We start from the raw sequence: 27959 nt of genomic DNA, 5'->3' as shown, positions 1-27959 counted from the left end.
CAAGAGAAACAAGACTTTTATTTTAAAAATATTTCACTGCTAATACAATACACTTTTACCATATTTATAGCAAAGAATTCTTACATGATAGAATAAACAGATTTATGATACAACTTTTTTTATAAGAAATATTTAACATGTAAATCCTTGTAGTGTAAAAACACCAACCACTAAAACATAAATGGCATTCAAAGAAAAGCTTGGGATGATACCAGTGTATGATGAAACATATAAAACCTTGAGAACTGTAATGCCTGCTGTGGGTAATAGAAGCAATTAACATCTGGCTGATCAAGACTGCAGAAGGGTTGTGAGCTTGATCCCAGCATCCTGAATGAGGTTTTACGCTGTTGCATGTCACTTATATCCACGCAGGGTTCGTCTAGGCCTTTCTGATATGGCTTCCTGGCAGTCGTCGCAGACAGCAGATGTGAAATTGTCACCGTTGTCACTGAAATACCCCCCCGGACCCCACTCCACTTTTCCACGGGGGCTCTCACAAGGGCCAAGGTAAGTCGCTGAAATCCACCGGACCGCCCAGTCCAGCGTCGGCTTCCAAAAGACTCATGATGACGGCCATAGCTGCCTCATCGTTGCTGGGGCTGCTGGAGCCTTGGTCATTGTCTATCATGTCTATACCAATGTGAGAGTTATCACCTGTCACGCAGGAGAGGAAACAAGAAATGAGCCGTGCTTTGATCTGACACTAGAGAGAAAATACTGAAATACTTGGAGTAGGATAAAATCAATTTGAACAGCCAAAGGATCTCTAAACACCCCTCAATTGAGCTCTTAGAAACTACACTAAAATTCACTTACTGGTTCCAAATAAGTAAATGCATAATATTATATAACCCAATTAAGCAATTAACAATGAAGTACAAAAAAACTGACAATTCAGTCATGAAACATATTTTTTCTGAAAAAACTGCAATTTGCACAACTGGGCAGATAAGAGTTGAGATTAGAGACCATTAAGAAAGTGTAATTTTATAATGATAATAGTTTAAAATAAAGCAAATCCAAGGTTTACAGTTTCAGGAAAATATACTGTGCTGACAAATAGCATAGGAAAGGATTAATATGGAAGCAGTACAGAATAGTCAAAGTTTAAATGTACTTTGCTTGAAGCATAGAACATAATTGTCCCCAGATAAATCAAATCAAAGTCTAGAAAGTAGAAGCCAGAACTGGTTTAGTCAATTAAGAAAAATATAAGGAGAAGCACATTACTTTAAAAGTGATTTAAAAAAGTAAAGAATTCAGTTTAAGAAAAGGAATAGAATGAATTTCAAGTACAGTTAGAGATACTAGGCTAAGAAAGGGAAAGGGAGGGTACTGGTAAAATCAACCCAGTGACCTCCTCAAAATCATGAACACAAGCACAAGCACTTCTAAAACAGAACCAGGGCATTTTTTACCAAAAGTATAACAGAAGTGTGGAGTAAATTACTCAGCTGATACCCTGGCAGGTCCATTCGATACTGAAAAACAGGCTTGACGAACCCCCTCTTACTTGAAACTTGAAGATTTTAAGTGTATTTTGTATTAGTTTTTTTTTAACCTGATCATTTTGCCATCTGAATTGTCAGTGGCATTTGCTGCGAGTCTACAAGGTCACTTCTTCCCACAAAGTAACGGTCGAGTCCACACTTACTAAGTAAGGAGTTGTCTGAGTAGGGGTAACCTATTGAGTCTGGGCCTTGTCCAGGCACTAATCCTGCCGAGGGAATGTCTGGGGTTCCTCCGTTGTGTATCTGCAAAAAGCAATAGGGAAAGAATTAATATCTGGCTGCCCATAATACCTACATTCTGCACACACATTATGTGATACCACAAGCGTACATGAAAGGAATCCGGTATTTGCAATGATTCAAAATCATTATTGAATTAAGGGGAATAGAAAAGATATTGCTTGGTTCCCTTTTGTTACAGTATAAGAAGATGTACAGAAGAACAAATACTTTCAAAATCGAGTAGGCGGCTGCGTCAGCATGTGTAGGCTGCAAAAATACAAGGAAAGGTTTATTCCGGGCCGAAAAGAGACACAGCGTTTCGGCTGTGGAGCCTCCTTCGGGTTCTTCTTCACACACCCGAAGAAGGCTCCACAGCCGAAAGTTCTCTTTTCAGCATGGAATAAACCTTTCCTTGTTACATTCCAAATTATATTTCTGGTTATCTTGCAACTTGCAAACTTTTTAGCTTTTTAAGAGACTTACAGACACAGTTGAGAAGTAAACTTTGTTTTTAAAGAGGCACAGATCCCCTGTCAAGAACCACAACAATATGGTTCTTTTCGGAAAGAACATTCAGCTATTAAACAAAAGACTTAAGCTCTCGATATTCTGCTCTTTTTTTCAGGTCTTTTGTAGATCTCGTAAGCCCACCCCCCACGGCGCTGCGTGCCTCTGTGTAAATGCAGACTGGAGACTGGAGGTGTGTGACAACACAGGCCACGGGGGCCCTCCCTGCCAGAGCCGCTCTCACCTTCTTGCCCCCTGGGGAGGAGGTGTCCGGAGGGGGGGTGCTGGTGATGTTAAGCGGGCTGGATCCGCAGCTGGAAGGCGATGACCCTCTAATCCTGTTGAAGCCAAAGGCCAGCTCGTTAAGACAGAACAGCACGCCACCACCCCTGAGGGGACGAGTGCAGCCAAGACGATGAGGTTCGACGCACAGGAAGTCTGTTATAGCAGGTCGGTGCTGTTATTTTTTTTTAATTCGTGTAGATCTTTGCTGGAAAGTGTGCGCCTGTACCTGCTAAATAGTATGGGTGAGATGCACTCTTTGATTAACCTTGCTGCTTACAGAAACAACTATTTGTGTGGGGGTACAAAAACGTTTACAAATGTGTTTTCTTTGGGGAAAAAAAATAAATGTGCAATCGCAAACGTTAAGGTTTGTTAAGCTCCAGTAGCTGGGCCAGTGCACTGGTCTCTCCTCCAGCCTGAGGCCCTTGACTCACCGCTGTATCTCCATCACTTCCTCGGCGATCATACGGCCGATCTTCCCGGCTCCGGCTCGTGTGCCGCCCGGGATTCCTGGGACCGTCTGCAGAGCTCGCTTCCCTGCGCCTGGAGCCAAGCAAGACCCCCGTCATTCTTCCGCTAAATTCAAGCCCTCTCGGAAAGCTATACAGGACTAAACATCTTACACTTGACTCCCCCAAAAACCTGACAAAAGTCCATTGTGCATACAACTCATAATACATATATCTTCAAATTCAAACAAGACTTTACCCCATTATTCAACTGAGCACCAAACCCATCTGAGCTAAACTTTATCAAAATATTTCTTTGAAACACTCTGGTAAAGCCGTGGCAGTTCAGATGTGTACGCACAGGATATTGATATTATTATATGGAGAATTTAAATTATTTCTCAATTTTCCCTCCTTTAATCACATTTTAATCCAACTTCCAGTGAGAATATCAACTTAACAGAGAGGTTTATGCTGACGAGTTGTAAATAAGAAGATTAAGTTTCCTGGCTTTATATTAATTTGCAATCAGTGTTGCTTTGCATCACAGTCCCTGGTGGGACAATATCACCTTCCCATGAGCTGAAACTTTCCTCATCACCAGGAAGCCTGTCTTGGTTTGTTTTGCGCTAAAGGTGATAATAGTGGCATTCATGTTTGCAGGTATTCTACAGATGTAAAAAATTGTCTTTCTAAAATAAAATACAGAGATGCACTTTGTGAATGTTTCATAAAATACCACAAGAGATGCGTAAAAAAAGCACCATTGATGTGTGTGGTTTCAGGCAGTGAAGATGCCTTCACTTCAACTCTATGTGGTACTGCAAAAAGCAAAGCCCAGATAAATGGAAAAAGGTAAGGGATTCAAATTAAAACCTGAACAGTTTCCATGGAGCTCAATGTGACATGTTAAAGGTGTTGAAATGGGAGAATATGAGAAAATTCTTTACATTAGCATGTGCCTCACCTTATCAGCCATGTTTACTGTAGACATATTGTAATATAGCTAGGAACGGTTGCTTTAAAAACCCTTTATCAGCAATGTGGGATGACTCAGAACTGCCTTTTAACCATCTCGATACATCTGAAAGGGAAATGAAGAAAAGCAGGAGTCTGCATACCTTCTCCTGCTTGTAGTACACTGTCCATACTGTGGGGGGAAGCAGAGAGCTGTGGAAAGCTTGGGTCTGTTGCATCAAGCGTGCTGCCACTGAAACAACAAGCTGTTCTCAGTATTCGCATCTGTAAGTCCATTTCGTCACACAAATACAGCCACCTTACAGAAATGCTTACTCGAAATGCCGCAACACTATTGCCAGGATATTATAGTTGATTAATACATTTATTTCCACAGCAATGCAAATGTTGTAAAGTTCTAAATTAAATAACAAAATCCACATTTGGATTTACGGTGAAAAACAATCTCTCGGCCATTACTAGTAGTCCTTCCACAAATAGCCTCAATCACATTTCAGTAAACATCAACAAATACCTTTCTTAGAACAAACGAGTGACTTGTGCACTCAAGTGAAGACAGCTGCCTGCTTTATGATTGCTCTCAACAGATCCATGTGTCTGAATGTATTTGAGGTATAAAAAATGTTATCACTTACGAAACAACTGTGTTTGTAGAAACAATATATTCAACTTCTTTGGTCCAGGGATTCATGAAACTGAACCAGCGGCTTCTCAGAGTAATGAAAGAGCCGTCTTTAATTTTGAATTTGTAACAATTCGTCGTTATTTTTTCTCTCGTCTGCAGCACTGAAAAAAACACACACAATCATAAATGAACTGTATATTAATTCATTTTTAATGATTATATTTGCCCGTCAGGTTTATTATCAGTTTGGTCAATGTAAAATACCTAAACACCTTTTTTCACAGAGAATACCATTTTAGAGATTTTCAGGAATTTACTATGTTTGATAAATATTTTCTGCTCTTTTGATTTTTTGCTGTACCTTGTCGATGGCACTCTGCCAGGTGACCAATGTCATCTTGGTGGAAATATTCATAAAACGATGTGCCCAGTAGCTCCTGGGGTAAATAGGCAAGAATTGCTGTTGCCCTAAAAGAAATTAGTCAGTATGCTGTTATGATATTAGGATGAGTGGTTACATTTACTTTTATACGAGACTATTTTGAAAGCAAAACATTCTAGATTTATATGTATTTCCAACATATTTTCAAGTTACAAAGGAATTGTATGCTTGAAATTCTTAAACCTGAAAAGAAAAGCATTTGGAGGCAATGTGCTATCTTAAAATCTCTTATTGTGTCGAAGGAATAATCTGAGTCTATACTGCATCGTCTTCACTCTTTCTCTGCTGGAAGGACTGCACTGCGGTTAAGATGGGGAAAAATAACAGCACTTTACATGAGCACAAGCTGTCACTCTAATTTGAGTTTCAGTCAGTCTTGGGACTTGTTGAGGTCACCCAGGTTAAAAGCAAAATCCCATTAGGAAGGTACGGTAATCCTTTGAACTCTCATTAAAACCTTGTTCATTCTGCTAAAGAGGGAGGGAAATAACGAGTCTTGATTTCCCAAAGGGTTGATGAGGATGGTGACAAAAAAGCCCCCCCCCCCCCCGAGACGCTCAGTTTTGATTTAACCGTTGAGTTCTCACCTCTGATCTACGAATACAAACTTCCCGTCTATCGCGTGTCGAGAGACGTATTCTGTGGGCTTTACCCGAATGTCTCCGTTCATCGGCTGGGGTACTATGTGGGGGTGCAGGCGTCCGATTGCTACAAGGCAGCTGAGATTGCATCCCTCGTTGTCTGGTTCGTTGTCTTCATCCAAACCCATTTTTGTAGGCGGCCAGCTTTTCAAGTAGCCAGTGCTGTGGATTGTGCAAAAGCTTTTGCGGTCTGCTGTAGTGGAAACAGACATAACAGCCAGCAGGTTTTAAAGTCCATTTCCGGAAAACAAAATCTAAAGCCTACACTACAAATGCAAGAACTAGGAGAATAATTAAATACATTTCAGAACCCTCAACATTAATGGGAAATAATTCTATGGTGCAGACAATTTTTTAATAAATTGGCTGGGATAATGGCCTTACCTTTCTTTTTTGAACACGTGGAGGGGAATTCCTTATCTTCTACTTTGACCGAAGGCCTGTTGCATTTCATCCTGCAGAAGAAGGAGCGTCTTGCACCAGCGCACAGTCTAGACGGGCCGGGTGTAATGTCCGTCTTCACCGGAAGGCCAGCTATGAGTACAAAACGTCGTTAGGGTACAGCACTGGGTCCCCACAGGATGTAAAAACATCAAGTCTACAGCCGCTAACTTTACCAAAGCTGTCATTTAGTTCTACACACAGGTGGGTCCCAGCTGACAAACTGGTGCAAGCCACTGCTCTAGCATTAGGACAGAGCTCCAGATAAGCTAGACACACTGATAGGAACTAGTGAACCCAAAGACCAAATTGTGGTGGTATGGTGGGATTTTTAAACAGTATTGTGAAAAACTAAGAGAAAATAAATCCCTCATTGTTACTGTTGCAAGGTCAGCACAAACATTGTTACTGTTACTTGCCACTCTATGAAATGAGTGGCAGGTCACAGTGGGCCCGAGAGTAGGATTTAAACATTGACCAACTCACAGGATAAATCACTAGTTGGCTTTAAGAAATCATGTAGTGTATACAATAAATCACACCATTGAGTGTATGTACTGTAGTGTGCTGCAACTTGCACAAACAGAAAACAGAAACACTGTACTTTTGGCATCTATGAGTCTTTCCCGTGGTGCTGTGTCTGATGAGGACAGCTGCTCCTTTACTTTGGCAATGTCTTTAGGATGCAGGTAATCGAACAAACTCTGACCTATAAGGTCATTCTGCATGAGGGAAAAAAAAAGACAAGTCCAATTAGTACTAACCATACTGTATATACTTACAATTCACAAAAACAGTCTAGCTCAACATAAGCATTTGCTAAATTGAGCTCCTGATTTCCTACCTGTTTCTGGATTTTTCAGTGGCAAAGTAACATTCCATTTCCACCTCTCCTGTGGCTACATTCAGAAATTAGCCCTCTTGTGCATGATTGATTCTGTTCACTTTTGTATACATTTTTGCTTATCCCACTGTTAGTCGATAAGTTTTACCTTTAAGCAAATACCTCTACTATTTGTCACATTGGATTGTGAAAGGAAATATACAGTACCATCTAATAAAAATAATAACATTATATGTCCAAACCTAAGGCACTAGTTGAGCCTACCTTTGCCCCGTGTTTACAACAACATGCAAGGTAAAATCTGCATGTTACTAAATCATATAGCTGTGTGGAAATTATAATACAAGTACTGTATCACCTTGAACCGCTGTTCTCATTTACAATATAGTTGTGCTTTGTCTACAATAAACAGACCAAAAAACAAACATCTATTGCAAAATTGTAAACAAACAACGTCTGTGATTTAAAAAAGAAAGCTAACATTTCAATCTTTGTGTCCTTGTAAAATTGTATTAAAAATGCAAGCATCGTCGTGAGAGATTGAGGCCAGTTTCTTATTGTGTAGAAACCCCAACTTTGGACAGTGCTGACTCCACATTTCTTGCCTTTTCAGTGAACATACCTGGCTGTAGTTTAGAATTTTATAGACCGACTCCGATACAAACAGTATCTTGCCGCGATCACAGCCCACAACAAACAGAAAGCCATCAGCAGCCTGTGGGAAAAGCAGTGATCATGTCAGAAAGGTTCTGACATATTCTCCGTCGCCACACATTTGTGAAAAGAGACATTGGACCGTGCACCCATAGCAAGCCTACCCTCAGTATTAGGTGTTTGAGCTCATCGTCCGATAGGAACGCGGGTTTGTAGTTGGCTTCTGTGTATGGATTTGCAGCACCTGAAGCATAAGAAGATTGGAAAATTATTTCACGTATCCCTTCAAATCCAGCTCCAGTGTGATTTTTAAGTTTGGTCATTGCATCATTTCCAGAGGTGCAAACATGGACTGGAGGTAACAAGAAAAAACAGCCATGTACTGTGATTCAAAACAAATTTGAAAAAACTGGATTGTTAATGATTCAGAGATTTATGAGATGGGTTATGAAATGGATCAGTTAAGACTCTAGTAGGAGATATTGGGGGAGGTAGATTATTTTTACTACTCAATAATAATAATAATAATAATAATAATAATAATAATGATTTTTATGTTATTTTTCCTCTATCTTCATTTCTCCCTAACTTCAAACTGGAAACGAATGTGAATTAGCAGACTTTATACTTATTCATATTTAGAAGTATTCTTATAATACTTGATGTTTTGCGATGACTTACAACTTAATTTCTGATAATCTTTGCATGTTTCTTAAAAATAACAAAATACAAGTAATAAAAAAAGAAATCTAGAAACTGGCTGTCTGTACACTGAAATGTAACCAACAATGGTCCTTGGTTTCTCACCTCTTAGTGTCTTCATATGTTGTACAGCCATTCGTAGCACCGTAAGTTTGTCCAGTTTTCTGGACATGGCGTTGCAAGTAGGCACTAAGGAGGCTAATTCGTCAATAAAACTGTTCATTTTATCTCGGCGCCTCTTTTCAATTTGACTGTGAGCCTCCCTGCACCAAAATTAAAAAAATCAAAAGTCAGGTTTTGATTAACCAAACTGGTGGTCAGGCAATCAGGTGCAATAATCTCTTTTACAGGAGAGACTGGACCAAACAGACAAAGTACAAACACCAAACTTAAATAATAATAAGACTTTTGTCAGGTGACATACTGTACTTGGGACCTTCATTACTAAGATCAAACTGTTATCAACGTCTAATCGCAGCGAGGTAAATGCTTATTTATAAAACAGTTGTAAACCCCATCAATAAATTGATCGTAAATCCTAAGCAAAGGTTTGGCATTTGTACAGTACCTTAAAATCAAGTTTTTATAATTTTTATATTAAAGAGTTGTCCCAATACAGAACATTTATTCACCAGAATTATGGCAAGAAGACAAGGCAGCATCTTCCAGTTATAATAAAAGCAAGGTCAGGAAGAATTTTTTTAAAGATCTCTCCCCACCCACACCACCCCAACCCTAATGTCAAGGAGAGTTAAAAATAAACAAACATACCTGGCATTCTTGATTCGACCTTGCTGATCTGTACAGTCCCTGTAAGCAAAAGGGGAGAAGTATAATACTGAAGAGATCTCCATTATTGATGTTTTATACAATGTAGGCTGTAAGGGAAAACTGTTCCAGCCCCAGTTTCTAAAGCGCTTCATCCAGTACATGGTCACGGGAGAGCTGGAGTCAAGCAACAGGCATGAGGCGGGATACACCCTGGGCAGGACGCCAGTCTGCGACAGGGCACACCAGGGCCAATATTACAGAAGCCATTTACGTGTTCACCCCTAAATTAAGCCTGGCCACTTCTTGACAGTATAAAAATGAAAATAATAATAATAATAATAATAATAATAATAATAATTGCTTACACATATAGCGCTTTTCTGGACACTCCACTCAAAGCGCTTTACAGATAATGGGGACTCCCCTCCACCACCACCAAATCTTTAAACAGCTACATTGACAACTATTGCAGTATTACTGTTGACATGTATTAATATAGAAAAGTGACGTAATGTGAAATGTATACAGTCTACAGTTTTACTTGCCCTTTTAATGTAATGAATATCTTTAGCTATCTTGTAACAACAAAAAATGCTAAATGTTTACTGTACCTTCCTAGTTGTTTGTCCTTGTCTGTGTCCATACTATCCCTAAAAGAAATCCAAGAGTGCACACGTTGGCATTTTTGAAACACGGAATAAGAGAGAGAACAAGCTGCAGAGGTTTGCTTGACTTTTGATACAAGAGCTGATGAACATCTGATGTGCTGGATGCATGTGGATCAATTTAAAAAATGTCCAATTAATCCTTTTCGTGTAAAAACACTTCTTGTATGTGAAATGCAACACCCTATTAGTAAGACAAAAATCTAGCACCTATATTTTACCCACAGTTGCCATTTCCTCTGCATTGACTTCACCAAGATTGGAACCACAAGAACATATGTGATCTTCACACTTTCTAGGCTTGACAGTGTGACAGGCATGAAGATTTGCAAGAAGGGACATTGCTTTCTGCTGTACAGAAAAGAAGTGGGTCGGTCCCAGGCAGAAAACTTTCAACTTTTTACAAACTTTAAAAGGTTTTCGGTATAATGTTTTTCACTACAGTGAAATGTATCCTAATAATCACCATCTAATTTTGAAACCATAGAGTAGAAAAAAATTGTTGAACATAAGTTCCTGTGCAAATATCTAAATTATTTCCAAAATCAGATTCACACCAAACGTTTTATTTGTAAAACAAATGCACAGTTGTTAACAGTCAATTGAGCAAGTCACTAACAAATTTCTTAATTCCTGCAAGCAGGGCACGTATTAAAATAGATGTTTCAAATACTGAAAAAGTCAGTGTAGCAGATTAGGGTAATAATATTAATTTCTATAAGTCAAAGTTAAATACTGGGTAAACCTATTTCTTTTGTAATGTAATAATATTAAAACTCGGCTCATGAGGTATTGGTTAAGGTTCTCAAACAGATACATTATATGTCCATTAGAGTGACTTAGACAAAGAATGGACAGCACCACTGACTTACTTTACGATTTATTACAGAAACAGTTTTAAAAAGAGACTGTTTCTTCAAGTAAAAGCCTTGCAGTCACGTTCACTGACCTGTTCTTCTCATAATCTGTTTTTCTTTCAGCATCCATAAAAAAGCATGATTTCGCTAATGAAGGGGAACTTAACCTGGAAATGTGACCCTGAAGCCACAGTGCTTGGTAATCATGCTGTCTGAAATCTGTGGCATATGATCTGAGGGGACACAATTTTTTTTCTGGAACTTCAGAAAACAATAGCAGGTACATTTTTATTGTAGTCCTCTTGCCTCTAAATCACATTTACTAACCAACAGAACTATTGGCCACATTACACCTTCTAAACAAAATGAAATTTCCACCAGAAATGTGACTTAAAGGTGTGAGATCTTACAACTGAGAGGCTGTCAGTTTAGCAAATAGACAATGCCAATCTTTTGCCATTCAAACATGTCTCATGAAACAATTCTAATACAGTCTCAGGTAACGCCTAACCATGTGTGGCTTTAGATATGAGGGGCTAAGGGTGCTTTGAATACAGGTTAAGGCCTGTTTTTTGTTATCACTCTTTCTATTTTAGAATCAGTAAATTATATTCATACTTACTCAAAAGAAAAGCCATCAATTCTGAAAAGGCAAGGACAGCCATTTGTTACTCATTCATAGGATATTACTAATATTACTCACTGCATATAAATGCGATCTAGCTATCAAAAATCTTAACTGTACAATTTTAATTCCATTGCACAAATTGCTTTTTTTAGCAGTGTAGGCTGAGTTAATGAAAATGCACTCATGTTGATTTAATTTTTAGTTTGACAAAGTGAGAAAATATTTTGTATTGTACTGAAAATACTTAACAATAAAAAACAGAATGTTTTAAAGCATTAGCTAATATGCATCAAGACTTGGGAAATTAAAAAAGTAAATATTAAAAACATGTTTTGCTTTGAAATTTAAATATCACTTGCCTCTATACACTGAAAACATGAACTCCACTTATTTTGATACCAAAATTCAATTTTCGAACCAAGGTTTTCTTGCTGAATTTCAAGTTGAATACTTGTCAAAGTATGACGTTTTTGGGATAGGAAGTAAATTTTGAAATAAAAGGAAGAGTGTACCACAGCTACATCACCTGCCACATTCTGTTGACTCTTAAAATCAACACCAAATCATGAAGATGCTGAAGGGCGCACGCTTCATTTTTTAACAGCCAACTTTCAGCTTCATTTTTTATCAAAGACAAATCAATTCGACAGCAAAGGTCTGAATTGTTGCTGCGGACAGTTAGAGCTGATTCGATTTGTAAAACTCTCAGGAAGCAGGCCGGAGTCTCCTCTGCGCGTGTTTCAGGTGACTGGGGAGGAAGCAGGGCCGGAGGGAGCCGCTGTACTTACTGGTAGTCTGTGGAACTGCCCTTCCTCTTGCGTGTGAAGTCCATGCCGGGGGCGCTGAGAGAGCTGCTGATGAGGTCAGTGGGTCCCGGGGACATGAACTCACTCATGGTTGAAGAAATGTCCATTCTTTGGTCTGCCATTAGATCTGAAGCGATAGATATATATATAAAAAAAAACAATCACGTTTCCCCAAAACGAATAAACTTGCAACTGTGTGAACATCTGGCAGAACTTCAGCAGGGCAAAAGACCAAAAAAACCCTCACCCAGGTGTCTCTCAATAAGGTAGCAACTTTTAGCATGCTTTTGCTTCCTACAATTAGGAGACAAGACTTTCCTTGTAAATTCAGCCGACTACCTATTCCTCTTACCAGTGCACACCGACACCCTTTATCCTGTTCCTTCAGACACACGGAGAGGTTGTGCCAGTGGCCAGATGCAAGAGCAAGAAGCCTCTAGACTGGATCGATCAGTTACCAGCAGCCAAATGGGCTCCAAAGGGCACTAGATAACACCTTTCTGTTTTTAACTTCCATGTTCTTTTGCTAGCTTTAACATTTGCTAGTGGTAATGTTTAGTAAGATGTATAGTTGTCAGAAAATTTGAAAATTGTGTTATAGACCGAATTAAATTAAAATTCAGTCATGAAATGCATCTGTACAAAAAGTGTGTACAATTCACTTTAGTTTTTCTAAACAGCACTTGAAATAAAATAATCCACTTTACTGTACATTACATCTTTCTGGCACAGTCTGGTCAAATACAACAGACATATCAGTGCTATTTTTATTTTTGTCTTTTAATGCAAAATGTATGGCACTGGGACCTTGACAAACCAGTACAGTTATAGATCACTCCCCCGCCTCTTGTTCAGCCAACTCCAGAACCTCTGATCGCAGCAGTGCTTATCAACTTATCAAAAACTCACCACAATGTTCATTCAAGCCTGTTCTCAAAGCATCTCACTTCATTCTGTCTGAAAGGAAAAACAAGAACACTCACTGTGGACATGGCTTTCAGCTCAAGAAGCACAGCAGCTCATTATTTTGATTTTGAGAGCTCATCGGCTCTAGCAGGACCTCGGAAGATGTTTTTTAACATTAACAGGTACTACCGCTCTTTCAAAAGAAACCTCCGGCGTTTATGAGAAAGTAACAGCTAATATTATTCCTGCACTCCTCCCTCCATACACTTCTACATCCCACACAAGCCCTGAAACAGTCAGGGGTGCCCTTATGAAAGGAGGTCATGCAAAGCCTGAAAGAACGGCAAATTAGTGCAAAATTCTTCAAAAGAAAAACTGGAAAGGTGGTGTTATAAAGTGTGAGCTGTAAAATAATAATGCAACAGAAAGAAAAAGAATATACTAATTTGGGGTATGTGAAAGCACCACACTAAGTAACTGCTAAAACTGGCAGAATGCACCTTAATCTCTTCAGAATCATACTAGTGTTTTATGACCCATGTGGTATTCACATTGCTGGCTATTGAAAAGGTCCACTTCTACTTAACTATTTGTACAGCAGGTTCCAATAACCTACTGAAAAAAGATGTTCCAAAATTATTACCTGAAAAAACAAAGACTTTCTACGGATTAATTTAAAAACAGGCTCCTAAAGTTTTATTAGCCTTAGTCCTTCTCATTAGTGCCATATACTTTCCAAAGCAAGTCAGTAATTCCTGACTGGAAGGCTGGCCACCTACTGTACCTCAGATGTTGTGGCCAGGCTGGCACAGTATACGCAGCTCTTGAAACCTACCCCTGAAGAGTACTTTGTGTTTCAGATTTTAGACTCCCGAAGTTCTTATTCTGCTGTTAAAGTATAACTAAATGTAAAAAGCTTCAACGACAAACAGGTTAGGGTTTTCGTGCTTGTGCATTGTAGATCACACATCTGATATTAGAAAATTATCATCCTACATATCATTATTTAAATTTAGCTATAACTGTGGTCTGCAAAGTAGTATTATTCACGTTAAGGAGTTTATTTGTGGTTGGCTGAGGCTTGTCAAATAATTACTTGAATGGAATTAAATCAGAAAAAAGAGCAGTGACTAAAGCACCATTTAATCGATTTTTGTAAACACGCAAAACACATAATTTCTTCTATTAGGACCAAAGTAATCAAATTTACTGAAGAACGTTCTCAGAGATCCAGCATCACAGAACACAGTCTGTGACTGATTCCCCTGTCGTTTTTAGATTTCACAGAGGTAAAAAAACACTATTGATCACTAGATCTCAATTTCTCAAACCAAACTAGGAAACAGAATTCTTTCCAGGTCCTCCTTCTCCTGAGTGAATTAAAATTATATTTATGGGATTTGGTTTCCACACAGGTATTACATTTACTACTTATAAATCTATCACTGTCATTGTGGGAACTTAGTGCTCTCTGTTCTCAGAATAGAATGAAAGGAATTTAGGGAAATGAAAAGGACTGCTTCCAGAATTTTAGGCTTGAAAAAACAAAAAGCGTGCAGGCGTCTATGTACTGTGGCAAGTAATCAGATTTAGACAATAAATATGGAATTTCAAACAGGTGTAACAGATCCTATACTCATAATGTATATTGTATATCTCAATCTTAATTGATCATTTTAAGGATATTTGTACATAAGTTTCCTCTGTAGGAATTTGTCTTGAAGTGCTTGGGCTAAGATATTTTTTTACAACCCGCCGATGTTGATATTCCATGTTATTCAAATAATACATCTAAATGAATTGCGGGCACTAACTTCACTAAGCCAACTATGTGTCTTTTTTCCTGCTAATTTTCTGTGCTCTGCTTGCTTTTTGTCCTGTTATAAATGAAATGAATGTATTTATTTTTTTACGAACCAGAAGAGTAGATTGAAACAAAACCTCTAGCTTATACTCTTTACATCTCAACACTGATTCTCTTCAATTCACATGTGCTCAAATCAGACCAGACAAATTAAATGTCCTTGGTTTATTTTAAACTGTTGTTGGCCTTCCTAAGAAATCCTTATTTCATCACCCATGGTGTAGAATGTCTTATTATGCCAGTTTGTCAGCACTGTCAAAAACAAGAGTGGTATGCATTTAATGGCCATCCACTAAAAAAAAAACATTCAAGTTGTACACATAATTCACTTCTCTCCTAATGGACAAAGCTGCCTCATTTGTAGCTGTTTTCAACTGCTATTTTAGTTCTCTGAATAGCCTTTCACTTAACACGAACCTAACACCAGCAAACAGTGACCCAGTAGGGGAGTCAGATCAGCTAATTAATGGTCCTCATTTGGTTGCCAGGATACCTCAAGGACCTGCTTCACGATGTCCCATCTAGGCCACTTCCGGATTAAACTACCCCGAGACAGAGAATAGACGATCTGAACCATACCACAGACTATTAATATTGATTGGGGAAGGTTTTTGCACTTTCACAAAGCAGTTCCTTGCTGAGCTGCAAAAGGGGATGGCCAAGTAGCGTCCTGCTGGCCTGCGGAGCTGTAATATCAAAGAATTGAGGCGACAAACGCCAGAGACAGAAGGCTGCTCTGCTCATCTCCCGGTTTTCTATGAGGCTTGGTAATGTGACTGTGTTAATCATGCAAAGAGCTAATCTCATGATCACTCTTGCACCTCACAGAGAGAGAGAAATTAGGGTCAGGGTGAAAGTAGGTCAGTTGAATCAGCCTGTTTGCTTAAAAAGCAAATAAAGTTCAGGTTTCTCTAATTTATTGAAAGGTTACCTACTGGGTTTGACAGATTTTTTTTACAGCCATGAACTGTCCCCCATATTATGAGCACTGAGTATCCCCTCATCTGTATTTTGTCACTGTCATGTACCATCTCACACCTTTTAAGTATAAGGCAAGGTGGTGTCCAATGGGTGTTTCAATTAGAGCTAGAACACTCATCACTAAGCTCCTGCATTCAAGCAGTGTTTCCTCATAAAACGCCCTTGCACTCCTTGTCTTTCCTGAGCGATTCTCCATCTTATGCCTTGTGGCGCAGTCCTTCCACACTTCAACAACTCCTCTCTCTGCTTCCTGCACCACTTAACATCTTCCCACACACACGCACCTTCTGACAGGTTTGGAGTTTTTTTAATATAGTCCTAAACTTCCACAAAACAATCAACATTTCTTGGACTGACTGCAGCAGCTGAATTCCGTGACACATAAGGAGTGTGTGGGGAAAAAAAACAATCAACTCCTTCATTCTTCACTGCCCCCATGATAAACCATTATTGGGAAACGCCCATCTTGAACCAAAGTACTTTTCGTCTCCATTTCATTTTCACTTTGTGGGTGTTCATAGTCTCTTGCTCAAAGGGACCTACTTTTAACTTCTCTGCTTTTTTCTGCACTTGTACATTTTAACATCTGAAACAATATGAACCTTTTACCCAACTTTTTATCTGCATGTAGATTTCCCTTAGTATTTCTATTGTTTCATGCAATTCCTTTTAGAAAACTAGGTTTTTGTGTAACTGTTTAGTTAAAAACAAAAGGCCTACTAATGGCTATGTAATTTGGAAGCTTTTGAATTGTGCCAAGTCTCGGCTGTTCTAGAACATCGTCAAAAGGCACTTATGTAATCAGAAAATCGGCGCTCTCCTTGAATAGACCAAGTCTGGAAAATCTCACAAAATGGGTTTGTACTAAAACCCTGTTAGCTTTTCAACGTTTTAGAAAAAAAACATATGTGACTACTTTAGAATCACGTAATGCTGTCTGCTTATAACTTTCATTTAAAATCAGATTTTTTTCATAAATATATTTTTAGTTTTGTCTCGGGAAAGGATATCTTTGGTTTCGTTTGACACACAGAAAAGGTAGATTTATGAATTGTGTCACAATAATTTAGTTTTTTTTTCCCCATTTCAGAGACATTTGGGTGGATTAATCTCTGTCTGGATATTAAGGCCAGTTTTTGGCAAAGCATTTTCTGTTGTGCCTTCTCTTTTTAATTGAAATGTTGAATTGATGATACGATACATGAATGCACCATTTTAAATCCTTAAAGATACAAAAGGTCTGAACTGCATAACTACATATAAAGGGAGCTGGGGAGGCAGAGTTGTTGATTTCAGTCTTACATTGCAAAGTGCCCATCCTTCTGGACTCTGAAGAAGCAGAGGAGAAGACTGGTGGAGTAGGTAATTAGGTAACGATCATGTGTAACCTGCAGACCCTGACAGATGGGGGACTGAAAACCAGAGCACATTCAGGGACCAGCATGCAGTGAAAGTCGCTCTGCCTGAGACTACTTGCCCCTCTTGAGCCCAGTAATGCCCTGCAGCTTGTTTGTGCTGCTGTATCCTGACTCTACGATTCACATTCCTTAAGAAGACAACAATCAGGAAATCTTTTCTTTTCCCTGGTCATGAAGAACAAGACAAATATTTTCACCCTGCAAGCTTCAGCTGGGAGCCCACTGAAGCTCAGCAGGTGTGCGTCTGGTCAGTACCTGGATGAGAGACCTCCTGGGACAGCTAAGCTGCTGCTGGAAGAGGTGCTAGTGGGGCAACTAGCGGGAGCTCACCCTGTGTCTGTGTGGGTCCTAATGCCTCAGTATAGTGACTGGCACAATATACTATAAAAAAGGCACCATCCATTTTATGGATGAGACATAAAATCAAGGTACTAGGGTACCAGGGTTTTTCTCAAGAGTAGGAGTTTTAACCCCAGTGTGCTGGCCAAATTTCTCCCTGGCCTTAACCTATCATGGCCTGCTAATAATCGCCATCTCTGAACTTCATCACTCTGTTCTCCTCCCCACAGACAGCGGATGTGTGGTGAGCATTCTGGCGCACTATGCCTGCTGTAACATCACCTAGGAGGGGCTACACACTGGTGGTGGTGGAGGGGACACCCCATTACATGTAAAACACTTTGAGTGGAGCGTCCAGAAAAGCTCTATAAAAGTGGAAAGATTATTATTAATGTCTCTTTCTACAACTTGTATATCTGATTCTAACTGTGTCCAAATCCACCTCACCATACTATACCTCTCAATGCAAGTTAAACTTCTACAAAAAAAACAAAGTAATAGGAGTTCATATCTGAACAGAAAAGAGGAAACATTTGAGCAGTACGTTTTAACATGGATTTGTACAAAAAAACACTCGTATTTGTTCTAAGGTTATTACTTTGCTTCACTGTATGATGTTAATGGATGGTATTACTGGCCACCTGCCTCAAGGAAGTGAATATATTAGACAACAACTCAATCCAAAAACAGTAAAAGCTCCAAACACTTCCTTCTTTCTCCTTAACTACATTAAAACATACACGTCTCACAAGAAGACTTAATAAATGCTCATTAACCCACCTAAGTTTTAGATGTAATTTACTGGTGTAAGCCAAAGTATACAGCAGTTTTCACTTTCACTCTGGGAATATTGATATTTACTAGCTCTGCAGTACGTAGGCCCTGCAGAATTACAAAACGGTGAACAAAGCTCAGGAAAATTACCATGGTGATGAAATACAGTATTAAATCACTTTCCCTAAAATGGATAGGATGTTCTCTTAAGTTTAGTCTTCTATATGCCAGTGAAAATCTGTTACCACTTACAGTACCAGCTCTTACATTCTTGAAAGGCCCTTTTGAAATTAAATAACAGCAACTGAAGCCACTAAGTTGCTATCCACAACTAAAATATATTCAACAAGTGACAATGGAAATGTACGCAACTTCAGCTGCATTATGTACAATTTGAGGTCATTGTAAAAAAATATATTTCTCTATCTTTTGGCCATAGTAATACGAGAGTAGCTGAACACACAGTTACACTTCCTTCCCAAATAACACATTGTGTGGCCTAACAGCCTGAAATCAAGACACATTAAATCAGAATTTATTTTAGCTTTGTTTACACATTGTAACACACAACAGCCAAGTGAAAAACAAATGCTCCAACATGTAAAAAGGACTTACAAATGAAAATAAAATAAAAAAAGGGTTGGATAAATGCACACACCCCATAGTAACAGCATTTTGTAAATTAGATCTGGTGTAACCAATTGTCTTCCAAACCACACAACAAGCTAATTAGCCTTCACCTGTGTTCAGCTGTAGTGAATCTGATGATTTCAGAATGAAATTGGCTACTCATGTGGGTCTCCTCTACTAGGTAGTGCATCCAGAAGCCATGTGGAAAAAAGTTGTATGGTCTGATGAAACCAGATAGAACGTTTTGGCCAGAATACAAAACCTTACGTTTGGCGAAAACCCAGTACTGCACATCACCCACAGAGTACCATCCCTACTGTAAAGACTTCTGTTCTGGGGGTGTTTGCAGGAGCCACTGGGGCACTGGTCAGGACTGAAAGGAAACTGGATGGATCAAAATACAGAGATTCTTGAAGAACACCTGATGCCTTCTGCAAGGAAGCTGAAATTACAAAGGATGTTTACCTTTCTATGATCATGACAATGATCCTATGCATGCTTGAAAGCAAGAGCTGAATTGCTAAGAAACAAAAAGGTAAACGTCCTTAAGTGGCCCAGACAGAGCCCTGACCTCCATTCAATTGAAAATCGGTGGACTGACCTGAAGGCTGCAGTCCATCAACAGTCCCCTTGCAGCCTGACTGTTCTTGAGCAGTTCTGTGAGGAAGAATGGACAACCATGGTGTTTAGGTGTGCTAAGTTGGTACAGACCTATACAAGCAGAATTATGGCCATAATTCAAGCAAAAAGTGCTTCCGCCAACTACTAACTCAAGGGTGTGTAGACTTATGCAACCCATTTTTCTAGGTTTGTATTTGTGATTACTTTTCAGAATGCTTAAGTATTTGGTTTTTCACTTGGTGGTTGTGTGTTATGACGTGTAAACAAAGGTAAAATAATTTTGGGCTTAATATGTCTTGATTTCAGGCTGCTAGGCCACACAATGTTACTTTGGAAATGTAGTGTGTACTTTCTATAGGTCACTGTACTTTGTTAACTACATTCTGTAAGTCAAGATAAAATTAACTTACTGAAAAAAATTGGACAAAGAAGTAATGCATTTGCAGGGATAGAAAACCTGGTGCTTGAAAACTGGTAACTTACGAAGTTTAATAAGCATATTGCTGGATTAGGAGAGGGAGGAGGGATTTTCACTGCTTGAATTTGCTGTAACAATTGAATTGCAATCTACTATTATAACTGCAGCCATCCTCATGCCAACCTGTCCAGATTAACAGTCCCTGAGATTCAATCAGATTTACTGCAGCAACGGAAAATGAGCATTATCACTGTGCTGCTACATTTTGGCATATATTCTCTAGTTATTTATAAATCTGAAAGAGAAAAAAACAAAACCAGCATTTATTAATCAGTCTTAAAACCTGGAACCCTGATTATAAAAAACAAGATTATAAAACACCTTACAGTATATAAATTTAAGATTCTACAAAAATGGATGATTACCTTGCATTTATGTTAAAACTGATTAAAATAATTGCTAAAGTCATTTAATTAACAGTACAAATTCTTATCAAATAAATATTTACTATATCATTTGGCATTATTCCCCACTGTCATCTCAGGAACTTTGTGTCCAATTAGGCAATACATTGATTTCTAAAGCAACTCTAATCCACTCCTTGGTCATGTTCTGTTACAGGTTTTAAAAAATCATCTTGTCCCCAGTAGTAACACAAGATAAACAATGATGACACTGAATTTCTACATTCTGTCAAGCAGACAGTGAGAGGGGGCCACTCAGGGGCTATTATTGTAGACCTAGGCAGCTCTGTGCCTTGTAACTACCAAAGAGCTAGATAAGCCACATGCACTCCTCTTGTTCGTAACTGTTCTTCTGGAGCATTTCCACATTCTGCACTGCTGATGTTCAATTCATTGTTCAAGATCAATTCCTTTATTGTGTCGATCACAACAAACAGCAGGCTGTAAAAAGTCTTGGTATTTTTATTGTTTAAGTGCTATATTACATTTGTTCAGGAGGCATTCTCTAGATGCATGATAAAATAATACAACACAGCAGTTACATATTCAACTGGCTTGATTTACTGTATACTGTGCAGTATACTGTATGGTCATTTCTGAGTGTCCAGAACACTTTCCTCTTTTTTCCATCTGTTACAGTAGCAACAAGATATTCCCTCAAATGAGACTACAGCATCAAGCAGCTCCCAAATATAATTATTTGCTTTTTTTTCATATTAAATTTTTTTACATGTATTCTCTGTGACTGATGGTGCCAGCTCTGTAGATTTTTTTAGAAACCCAGTCTGAGGGGCACAAGTCCAAGCCTACAGTGTACCGCTGCAGTCTCGAGTCTGGGTGGAGTGATTGACCAGGATGCTACATATGACAGCGCATAGTAGGTTAAGTACTGCCACGATTGGCAAGCTGAAACCAGTCAGGACATTCTTGACATCTGTGCATTCTGTGACTTGCCATGTGTTGGTGAGATGGCAGTGCTGTCAGCGAGGGCCACATCACTACTCCAACCAACGCTCAATCTTCTGCAGCAAGCATGACAAATGGCAGATGGCTCTGACAACAGCACGTTTTAGAGGAATGCTTACGCAGTCCTCACCTCCCGCTCGTTGTTACAAGAGCTGCAGCAGTCGAGCAGAATCGTTTAACAGCTGATGAATTTAAAACCAGGAGAGCAGAAAAGGCAAAAACAGCTGGACAGCCCTAGAAATGGAAAATAAAAACAATCCCCTTATGTCTAAGCATCAGGTGCAATTCTAATATTGCACCAAGGCTTATTTTATCTCACTGGTAAAATGCTTTGTTCTACTGTAGTCAAGAACAATACACTATAGTAAGGTTATGTGTAAGTGATCAAGAAACTAACCCTAAAATAAACTCTGTTGCAAACTAACACAATGATAACATATTTAGAGACTGTAAACAAGGCATCTGATCAGACATCCTAGTTTACAATAATGTCATTTACATTTTAAAGTACTCTTCGGTGTACAATAAGTCTCCATTTCACCCCTTTGAAACACTTCTTTGAAATATTCATTTTCAAGGAAAGGGTCAGATTAACCTCTTTAACAGAATGCCCTGACTTTAGTTAATGGTAGTGCAATAGGAAGCAATTGGAAAGGCAGCTGTTGCTGTTATTGAGATTGAACCCAACAGTATATACAGTACATACTCTTACACTATAGTGTCACTGGTGTCAGGTAAACTGGAACAAAGACAAATACCTTGAGCCTGCACATAATGCAGTCTGTTATAAGTTAACGCTTTAAAAGGTGTTCATGGCAGAAGAGCATAAAGCTTAACTGAATTAATAAAAATGGTTAAACCAGCTTGCTTTGGCGAGTAAGCTGCAAATGTCTTACATTTTCAATGGCCTTCGAAAAGCCAGCTGGCTCAGTGTACTACACTGTCGCAGTAAGCTGACTACACACATAATGGATACACTGCTGAATGACAATGCATTTCCCGAGACACATATAGCCTGCTATATATGGAACTGTATCTCTTTCTATAGAAATACTGAAACCAATGTACCCAATCCATTTGCTCTGATACAGGAAAAACGTACAGTAACACGATAAGGGTAGGGACATGTGCTAAGCAAATACATCATAACAGAGCAATACGTAACCAGTAGCTTTTGCAGACTGTTATTACAGTTGATAAGCACCACATAACATGCTTTACGTTACAGAAATCTTTGACAAATTTGATATTAAAAATAAGTCAAGTTCACTTGAACTTTAAACTAAATGAACTCAGGAGAAATCTTCCAGTAATTTCACCCACAAGAAAAGCGCTGTATGTAACATTTCAATTTTATGGATATAAAGCTACTATAAATTGCACAAAAACAGGGGTATGAAATAATTTACTCCTTCATATTTAAATATTTAAGCAATTACGTAGCTTTTTAAGAGAGGATTAGCATGCCTGTGTAGAACCATTAACTATTAAGATAGATCTTAACTGTACAGTACAGTTAAGTATATGAAGATCATAAAGCACAATACACAATATTGGAGATACACAGCAAAACACCTTATGGTCCAAAATGGAAGGGGAAAAAAAATCAGTGTAACACAGTTATGTTTCAGTGACAGTAAACATCCAACTACAGTAGGTCATGTTTTCCATGACATTCATTCTACAGAAAAGAATAAAAAATGCTATTGGATTGTTATTGACTCAACCAATGCTCATCACAATGTTTTGTTTTAAATAGCCCCTATCCTACCTTGGACATGTGAACATCTATGTTGTCTTTTCAGATTAGCTTAATTGACATTTCAGCACAGTCGAATATTTGACACTCACCTAGCATTTTAAGCAATGACAAGGATGGAAAGCATTTCCTATAAAACATTAGACGTTTCATAGGGCTAAATATCATCTGAACATTACAGGGTGCCCCAATCCTAGTGATGGTAACCTGCGTGTCTGCTTGTTTACCATTTATATTGGAATTTCAGTTACTTTAACTGAACAAATGGAGCGCTTTAATGGTGACTTTCCAGTATGTGTCAAGTAATTGAATGTTGAATGAGTGTAGATGTGCAAAGAGAAATTCGATTAATTCCAGGAATTACTATGTTTCCAAAAAGAGGTGCAAGAGAAGAACTGCCAGTGTGCGCTAACTGCAGGGAAGCCAGTAAAGTCGAGTTCGGCACCAAGAATTAAACAATAAAGCGATCTGCTGGAAAAACAAACCAGTATACAATGGGGTCAAAAGGACCCAGACTGTGAACTCAGGTCCAGCGGGAGTGTGTGTTGGTGCTGATATAGTTGAATGGACTTTGTTTAGAAAATATTTTTATCATCCTTATCATTTTAAAGTCATTTCCTTCTTTCTCTTTCCCCCAAGAGAGGCACTGCAGCGTATAACTACTGAGCCTGCTATTTTGGTGTCTTCTTATTAAATGTCCAACTACCACACTTGGAAGTGCCCTGCAAAAGATAATTCCGGGTGATACTGTACAAATGGAAACCAGCCGAGGTCTGCTTCGTGTCCGAAAAATTTATGAAATACAGCATCGAGCCAATTCACCTGGAGTGAGAGAAATTAATTTCAGTTGAAAGGTGGCTACAACTGTGCGTGTATCACTCAAACTTTTCATAATCAAAACTGACTGACTGATTTGTGATCCATCTTTAATTGAAGAAAGTACTGCATAAAGTAACTTAAATCCTTAACAGACCAAAGGTATCTGGAATGCACAGTAATACAGTTCAGACCTATATAATCACACTGGTTATGTAAACAGGTTTCATACAAGAACAGGCTCTACAATAGTTGTGTTGTTGTAAGAGCAATCACTTTGAATGGAACTGTATGTTCTTTAGTTCTTTCTGACTTGGGAACACCGGCACTGACTGAATAGCTGTGTTATTATTTACCTTATGAGGGGTGTACGTCAATAAATATTATTTTTTCTTCCCTGAAACACAGGTAACGGTCTCTGAGCTTGCTCTCTACAAATCCACAGAAATATATTTCCTATCTCTTCGTAATACGATGTTTTGCTATAAATTCTTCCCGTGAAATTTCACGCAGATTTCTATTGTCATATGCGATTGAAATAAAATAGCAATTTTAAAATTGATTAAAATGGTTTCCATGTACAGTGCAAGCACTTTTATAACAACAGTGGTGCTTCAAACAGTACAGTACTTTCCATATGGATAAGGACTCCACTGGAACTTTGCAACGACTATTAAAGGTAGTATTATTATACTTACAGTAGTATTATTATATATAAACAGCCAAACTGCGATACATAAGTATACTATTACATGGCACTACAGAAGAAAGAAGCTCCCAAACATCAGAAGCTGAACAGTTAAATATTCTCATGCGTAATACTAGCCAGACACGGAGAAGAAATAAATGAGCAGAAATTAGACACGACAATAATGAGCAGGCTATCTGTACAATCCCGGTCAGTAAATTCCTGACTCTGGTGGCCAAAGATCAGCTTAATTGTGCATAAGTTCAACAAATATAGGCAATTATAAAAACGTAACGCAGGAGGAATCACAAACTGTTTCCTTGGAATTAATTTCTTAGGAGTCCCAAGCTAGCTGACTAAAAGAGCCCTTTAACTCCTTATCTTCCGGAATCGCCGGAATATTAAATACAAGGACACCTACAACGAGGGTGAAACGATTCCATTTTTTTTCTCATCTACAAGCACAAAACAGGCAGCCAGACCCAAACTAACAATAACCAACAATCTGATATTGTTTTAAATTGCAGAAATCAGCTGACGGTTTCTTGCTGGAAATGCAACCTCTCGTTAATTATTTCCGTGTAAGGCAATAAGAGTGTTGGTAGGCCTAAAAGAGCTAGTGAACAGAACAATCCTACCTCGCAACAATGTAACAGGTAGTTAGAAGATGAAAGGAGGCCAATGTCCTGGGGGAAATGACAAATTCCCAAGTACGGTAATAGCCCCTACAGAATCGCCTCCGTGAACACTGACAGCTGTCAGTTTGCCTGTTGACAGCTACGAAACCAACTAGCTACACATTACATGCTTAGATGTGAAATAAGGCATTTTTTCACACCACCTCCGAGTATCTGAATGTGTGCAACATTTGACCCCAATAAAAACCCTATCAACGCGCCCGTGCGATGTACCGTATTTAAAGGAAACGCACGCGTTTTCTGAAGAAAATCTTAAATAACAAGCAGTCGTATAGATGTATACACGTTATTTTTTTTTTTACAAAACACTATCCATATTCAGTTTGGCACATGAGAAATGTGAAGCAAAACCCCGATTTCTTGAGGCCACTGTAAACGAAAACAGACTTTATCCTTCGCGATATGAAAGCACATCCTACGCCTTTAAAGTTATATATACATAAGGATTGCCCCTCCTCCCGAAATCGGCAATATATCCTGATTCGGAACAACACGTTACATTACAGTGTTACCTGCTTTTATGTCTGCGATCTCTCCTTATCAATATAGAGAACCAAGCCGTAAAATACTGTGCATTGTACTTACGTGATGAAAGTTAAATAAGCACATTTAAATACAGGGTAACATGGACGGTGATAAACAGCAGCAGTCTGTGACCTACTTTCTCCCTTCTGTAACTGTCGTCGCACCACTAACCTACTTTTCAACCAATTATGTCTTTGGAGCGGCCTGCATAGTCCTCGCAGCCAATCGCGCCGGGCTGGGGCAGCGCCTGGCCAATCTCGCAGGGCCGGATAAAACAAAGGAGCATTTCGCGTTGCGCTCCACGCCACGGGCGCGCAATCTCGGAGAGACACGGCCAATAGGAGGAGGCTTAGGAAAGCGAAGGAGGAAGGAAGCCTGCCGCCGACTTGGAAAAATGGTGAATCACCGAGCGCTGAAGGAGGAAATGTATCCACGACTTCGGAGCCGTGCGCGACCGTGGCACCCGATTACTCAGGCGCCCTGTGCGGCCATAAAGTTGCACGGCTTGAGTCGGATGGTTGCCTTGGCTGTAGTCACAGCTTCACACCGTTGGAGCCAAGAAGTAGACTTTGATCTTTAAACCCACCCATTTCACTGACCCGTGTGAATTTCAAGAAGAGAGAGTCTGAGCAGCGTAGTTGACAGCTCGGTGTGGCGCATCGTGCCTTACAAATTACGCGCAGTGTTCGCAAAATACAGCACCCAAGGCATCTGTCTTCAAAGAAGGCTTTTTTTTTTATATGCGTTGATGTCTTCTGCATCAAGACATTGTATATTGATGTCTTTTACAATATAGTTTCTTACATTATAGTTGCCAAGCACACACACCAGGTTAAAGGATACCCAGCACAAGATATGATTGTAACAGGAAATGGACATCGTAAACTAAAGAATGGGATTCAGATCATGGACGGCGCTGAAACCAAAAGCAAAATGCGCCACCTGTTGGAGTTTTTTTATATACATGGTCACTCTGACTCAAGAGTAGTGTTGCCACGATTAAGTAAAATATAATAATATCCATTACAAAAAAATTACATCAAAACTATGCCTCTTTTGAATTTTACTCATATTTTACCTCCAATATAAATGCATTTTAGAAGGCATAACTACACATACGCACTCTCTCCCGAATTACAGCCTTAATTTGTCAGTTCAGTCTGAAATCATCTTCCGAAATAATTGTATACCAATTGTGGAAAAATCAATTTTATTTAGTGAAGACTGAACCACCACACCTATTTCAAATCCGTTGATGTTCTTTTTAATACACATATTGAAAAAAAAAACCTTATCTGTTTTGTGTTTAGAGTCAGAATTACGGTGATGTAGAGCACACCTTTTAAACGACTATGATAAACGTCTGTGACGCTGAAGATGGATGATATCGTTACTTCAACGACATGTCATCTGTCTTTACTATATAACTATTTTCTTACACTGGTAAACTAGCCCAAAGCTGCGCCCTGTGACCTCATGCTTTATTATAGTAATAAAATGAAAACCCCTCGTCTTATGTGCGTCTCCTACACAGTATACTGCCATTTCCTTTGGGAGCTGTAAGAGAGATCTTCTTAATCAGTCTTCACACCAGAGGTGTCCATCTGCGGTCCTCAAAGGCAGCTGGCCAACAAGGTTTATAGGTACTTTACATCTCCAGCTTCTGAACAACAAGGGAAGTCTTCAACGTGTCCAATTAAATCAATAAAGAGTTGAATTAGGCAGTTAATGACTCGGGTGGAAAGAACAGCAGAAATCGTCCGTGTCTTTATCCACTGCAGTTTCCTGTATGGTGGGTTTGCCTCTTTCAAGCAGATTTCCACAGAAGCCCGCGCCATTCTCTCAGAAGCGTGTCCTTGTGCCACTCAGCCTGGCCACCGCTGATGAGAAACTGATATGGGCTGCAAGCGGAGATCTGATTAGGAATGTATTGGCCCTGGTCTTCGATCATAGTTTTGTTGGTCCATCGGTTTTTATAGCTGGGCTCCTTGATGTGAGCCATTGATTCTTCTTCATTTCTCATCCCAGGATCCCCTTATGGAAAAGTAATTGTTCTGGGCT

The 27959-nt window shown here is 39.1% G+C and overlaps 1 protein-coding gene across 8 annotated transcripts; it reads right to left on the bottom strand.

The window, feature by feature from the left end:
• On the bottom strand, positions 1–26147 carry bmal1b (basic helix-loop-helix ARNT like 1b). Of its 8 annotated transcripts, none has more exons than XM_015338397.2 (22): positions 25959–26147; positions 20048–20277; positions 19545–19600; positions 12941–12988; positions 12014–12158; positions 11220–11240; positions 10690–10830; positions 9687–9725; positions 9076–9114; positions 8410–8567; positions 7767–7846; positions 7571–7663; positions 6709–6826; positions 6048–6197; positions 5610–5856; positions 4942–5048; positions 4591–4741; positions 4099–4187; positions 2963–3071; positions 2488–2581; positions 1658–1757; positions 1–657 (listed from the first exon to the last, which is right to left on the bottom strand). In XM_015338397.2, exons 5-22 carry the CDS (start codon positions 12151–12153, stop codon positions 497–499), a joined length of 2037 nt encoding a protein of 678 aa, XP_015193883.1. In that variant the 5' UTR covers positions 12154–12158; positions 12941–12988; positions 19545–19600; positions 20048–20277; positions 25959–26147; the 3' UTR covers positions 1–496. The 8 variants fall into 8 exon arrangements, with proteins under 8 accessions (XP_015193883.1, XP_015193885.1, XP_015193882.1 ...); XM_015338399.2 differs by having other exon boundaries at positions 12941–12984; XM_015338396.2 differs by lacking the exon at positions 20048–20277.
• Between the last annotated feature and the right edge of the window lie 1812 nt (positions 26148–27959).

This window comes from Lepisosteus oculatus, chromosome 21 (genome assembly GCF_040954835.1).
Source record: "Lepisosteus oculatus isolate fLepOcu1 chromosome 21, fLepOcu1.hap2, whole genome shotgun sequence".
NCBI lineage: Eukaryota > Metazoa > Chordata > Actinopteri > Semionotiformes > Lepisosteidae > Lepisosteus > Lepisosteus oculatus.
This window is presented reverse-complemented; position numbering and strand designations above follow the sequence as displayed.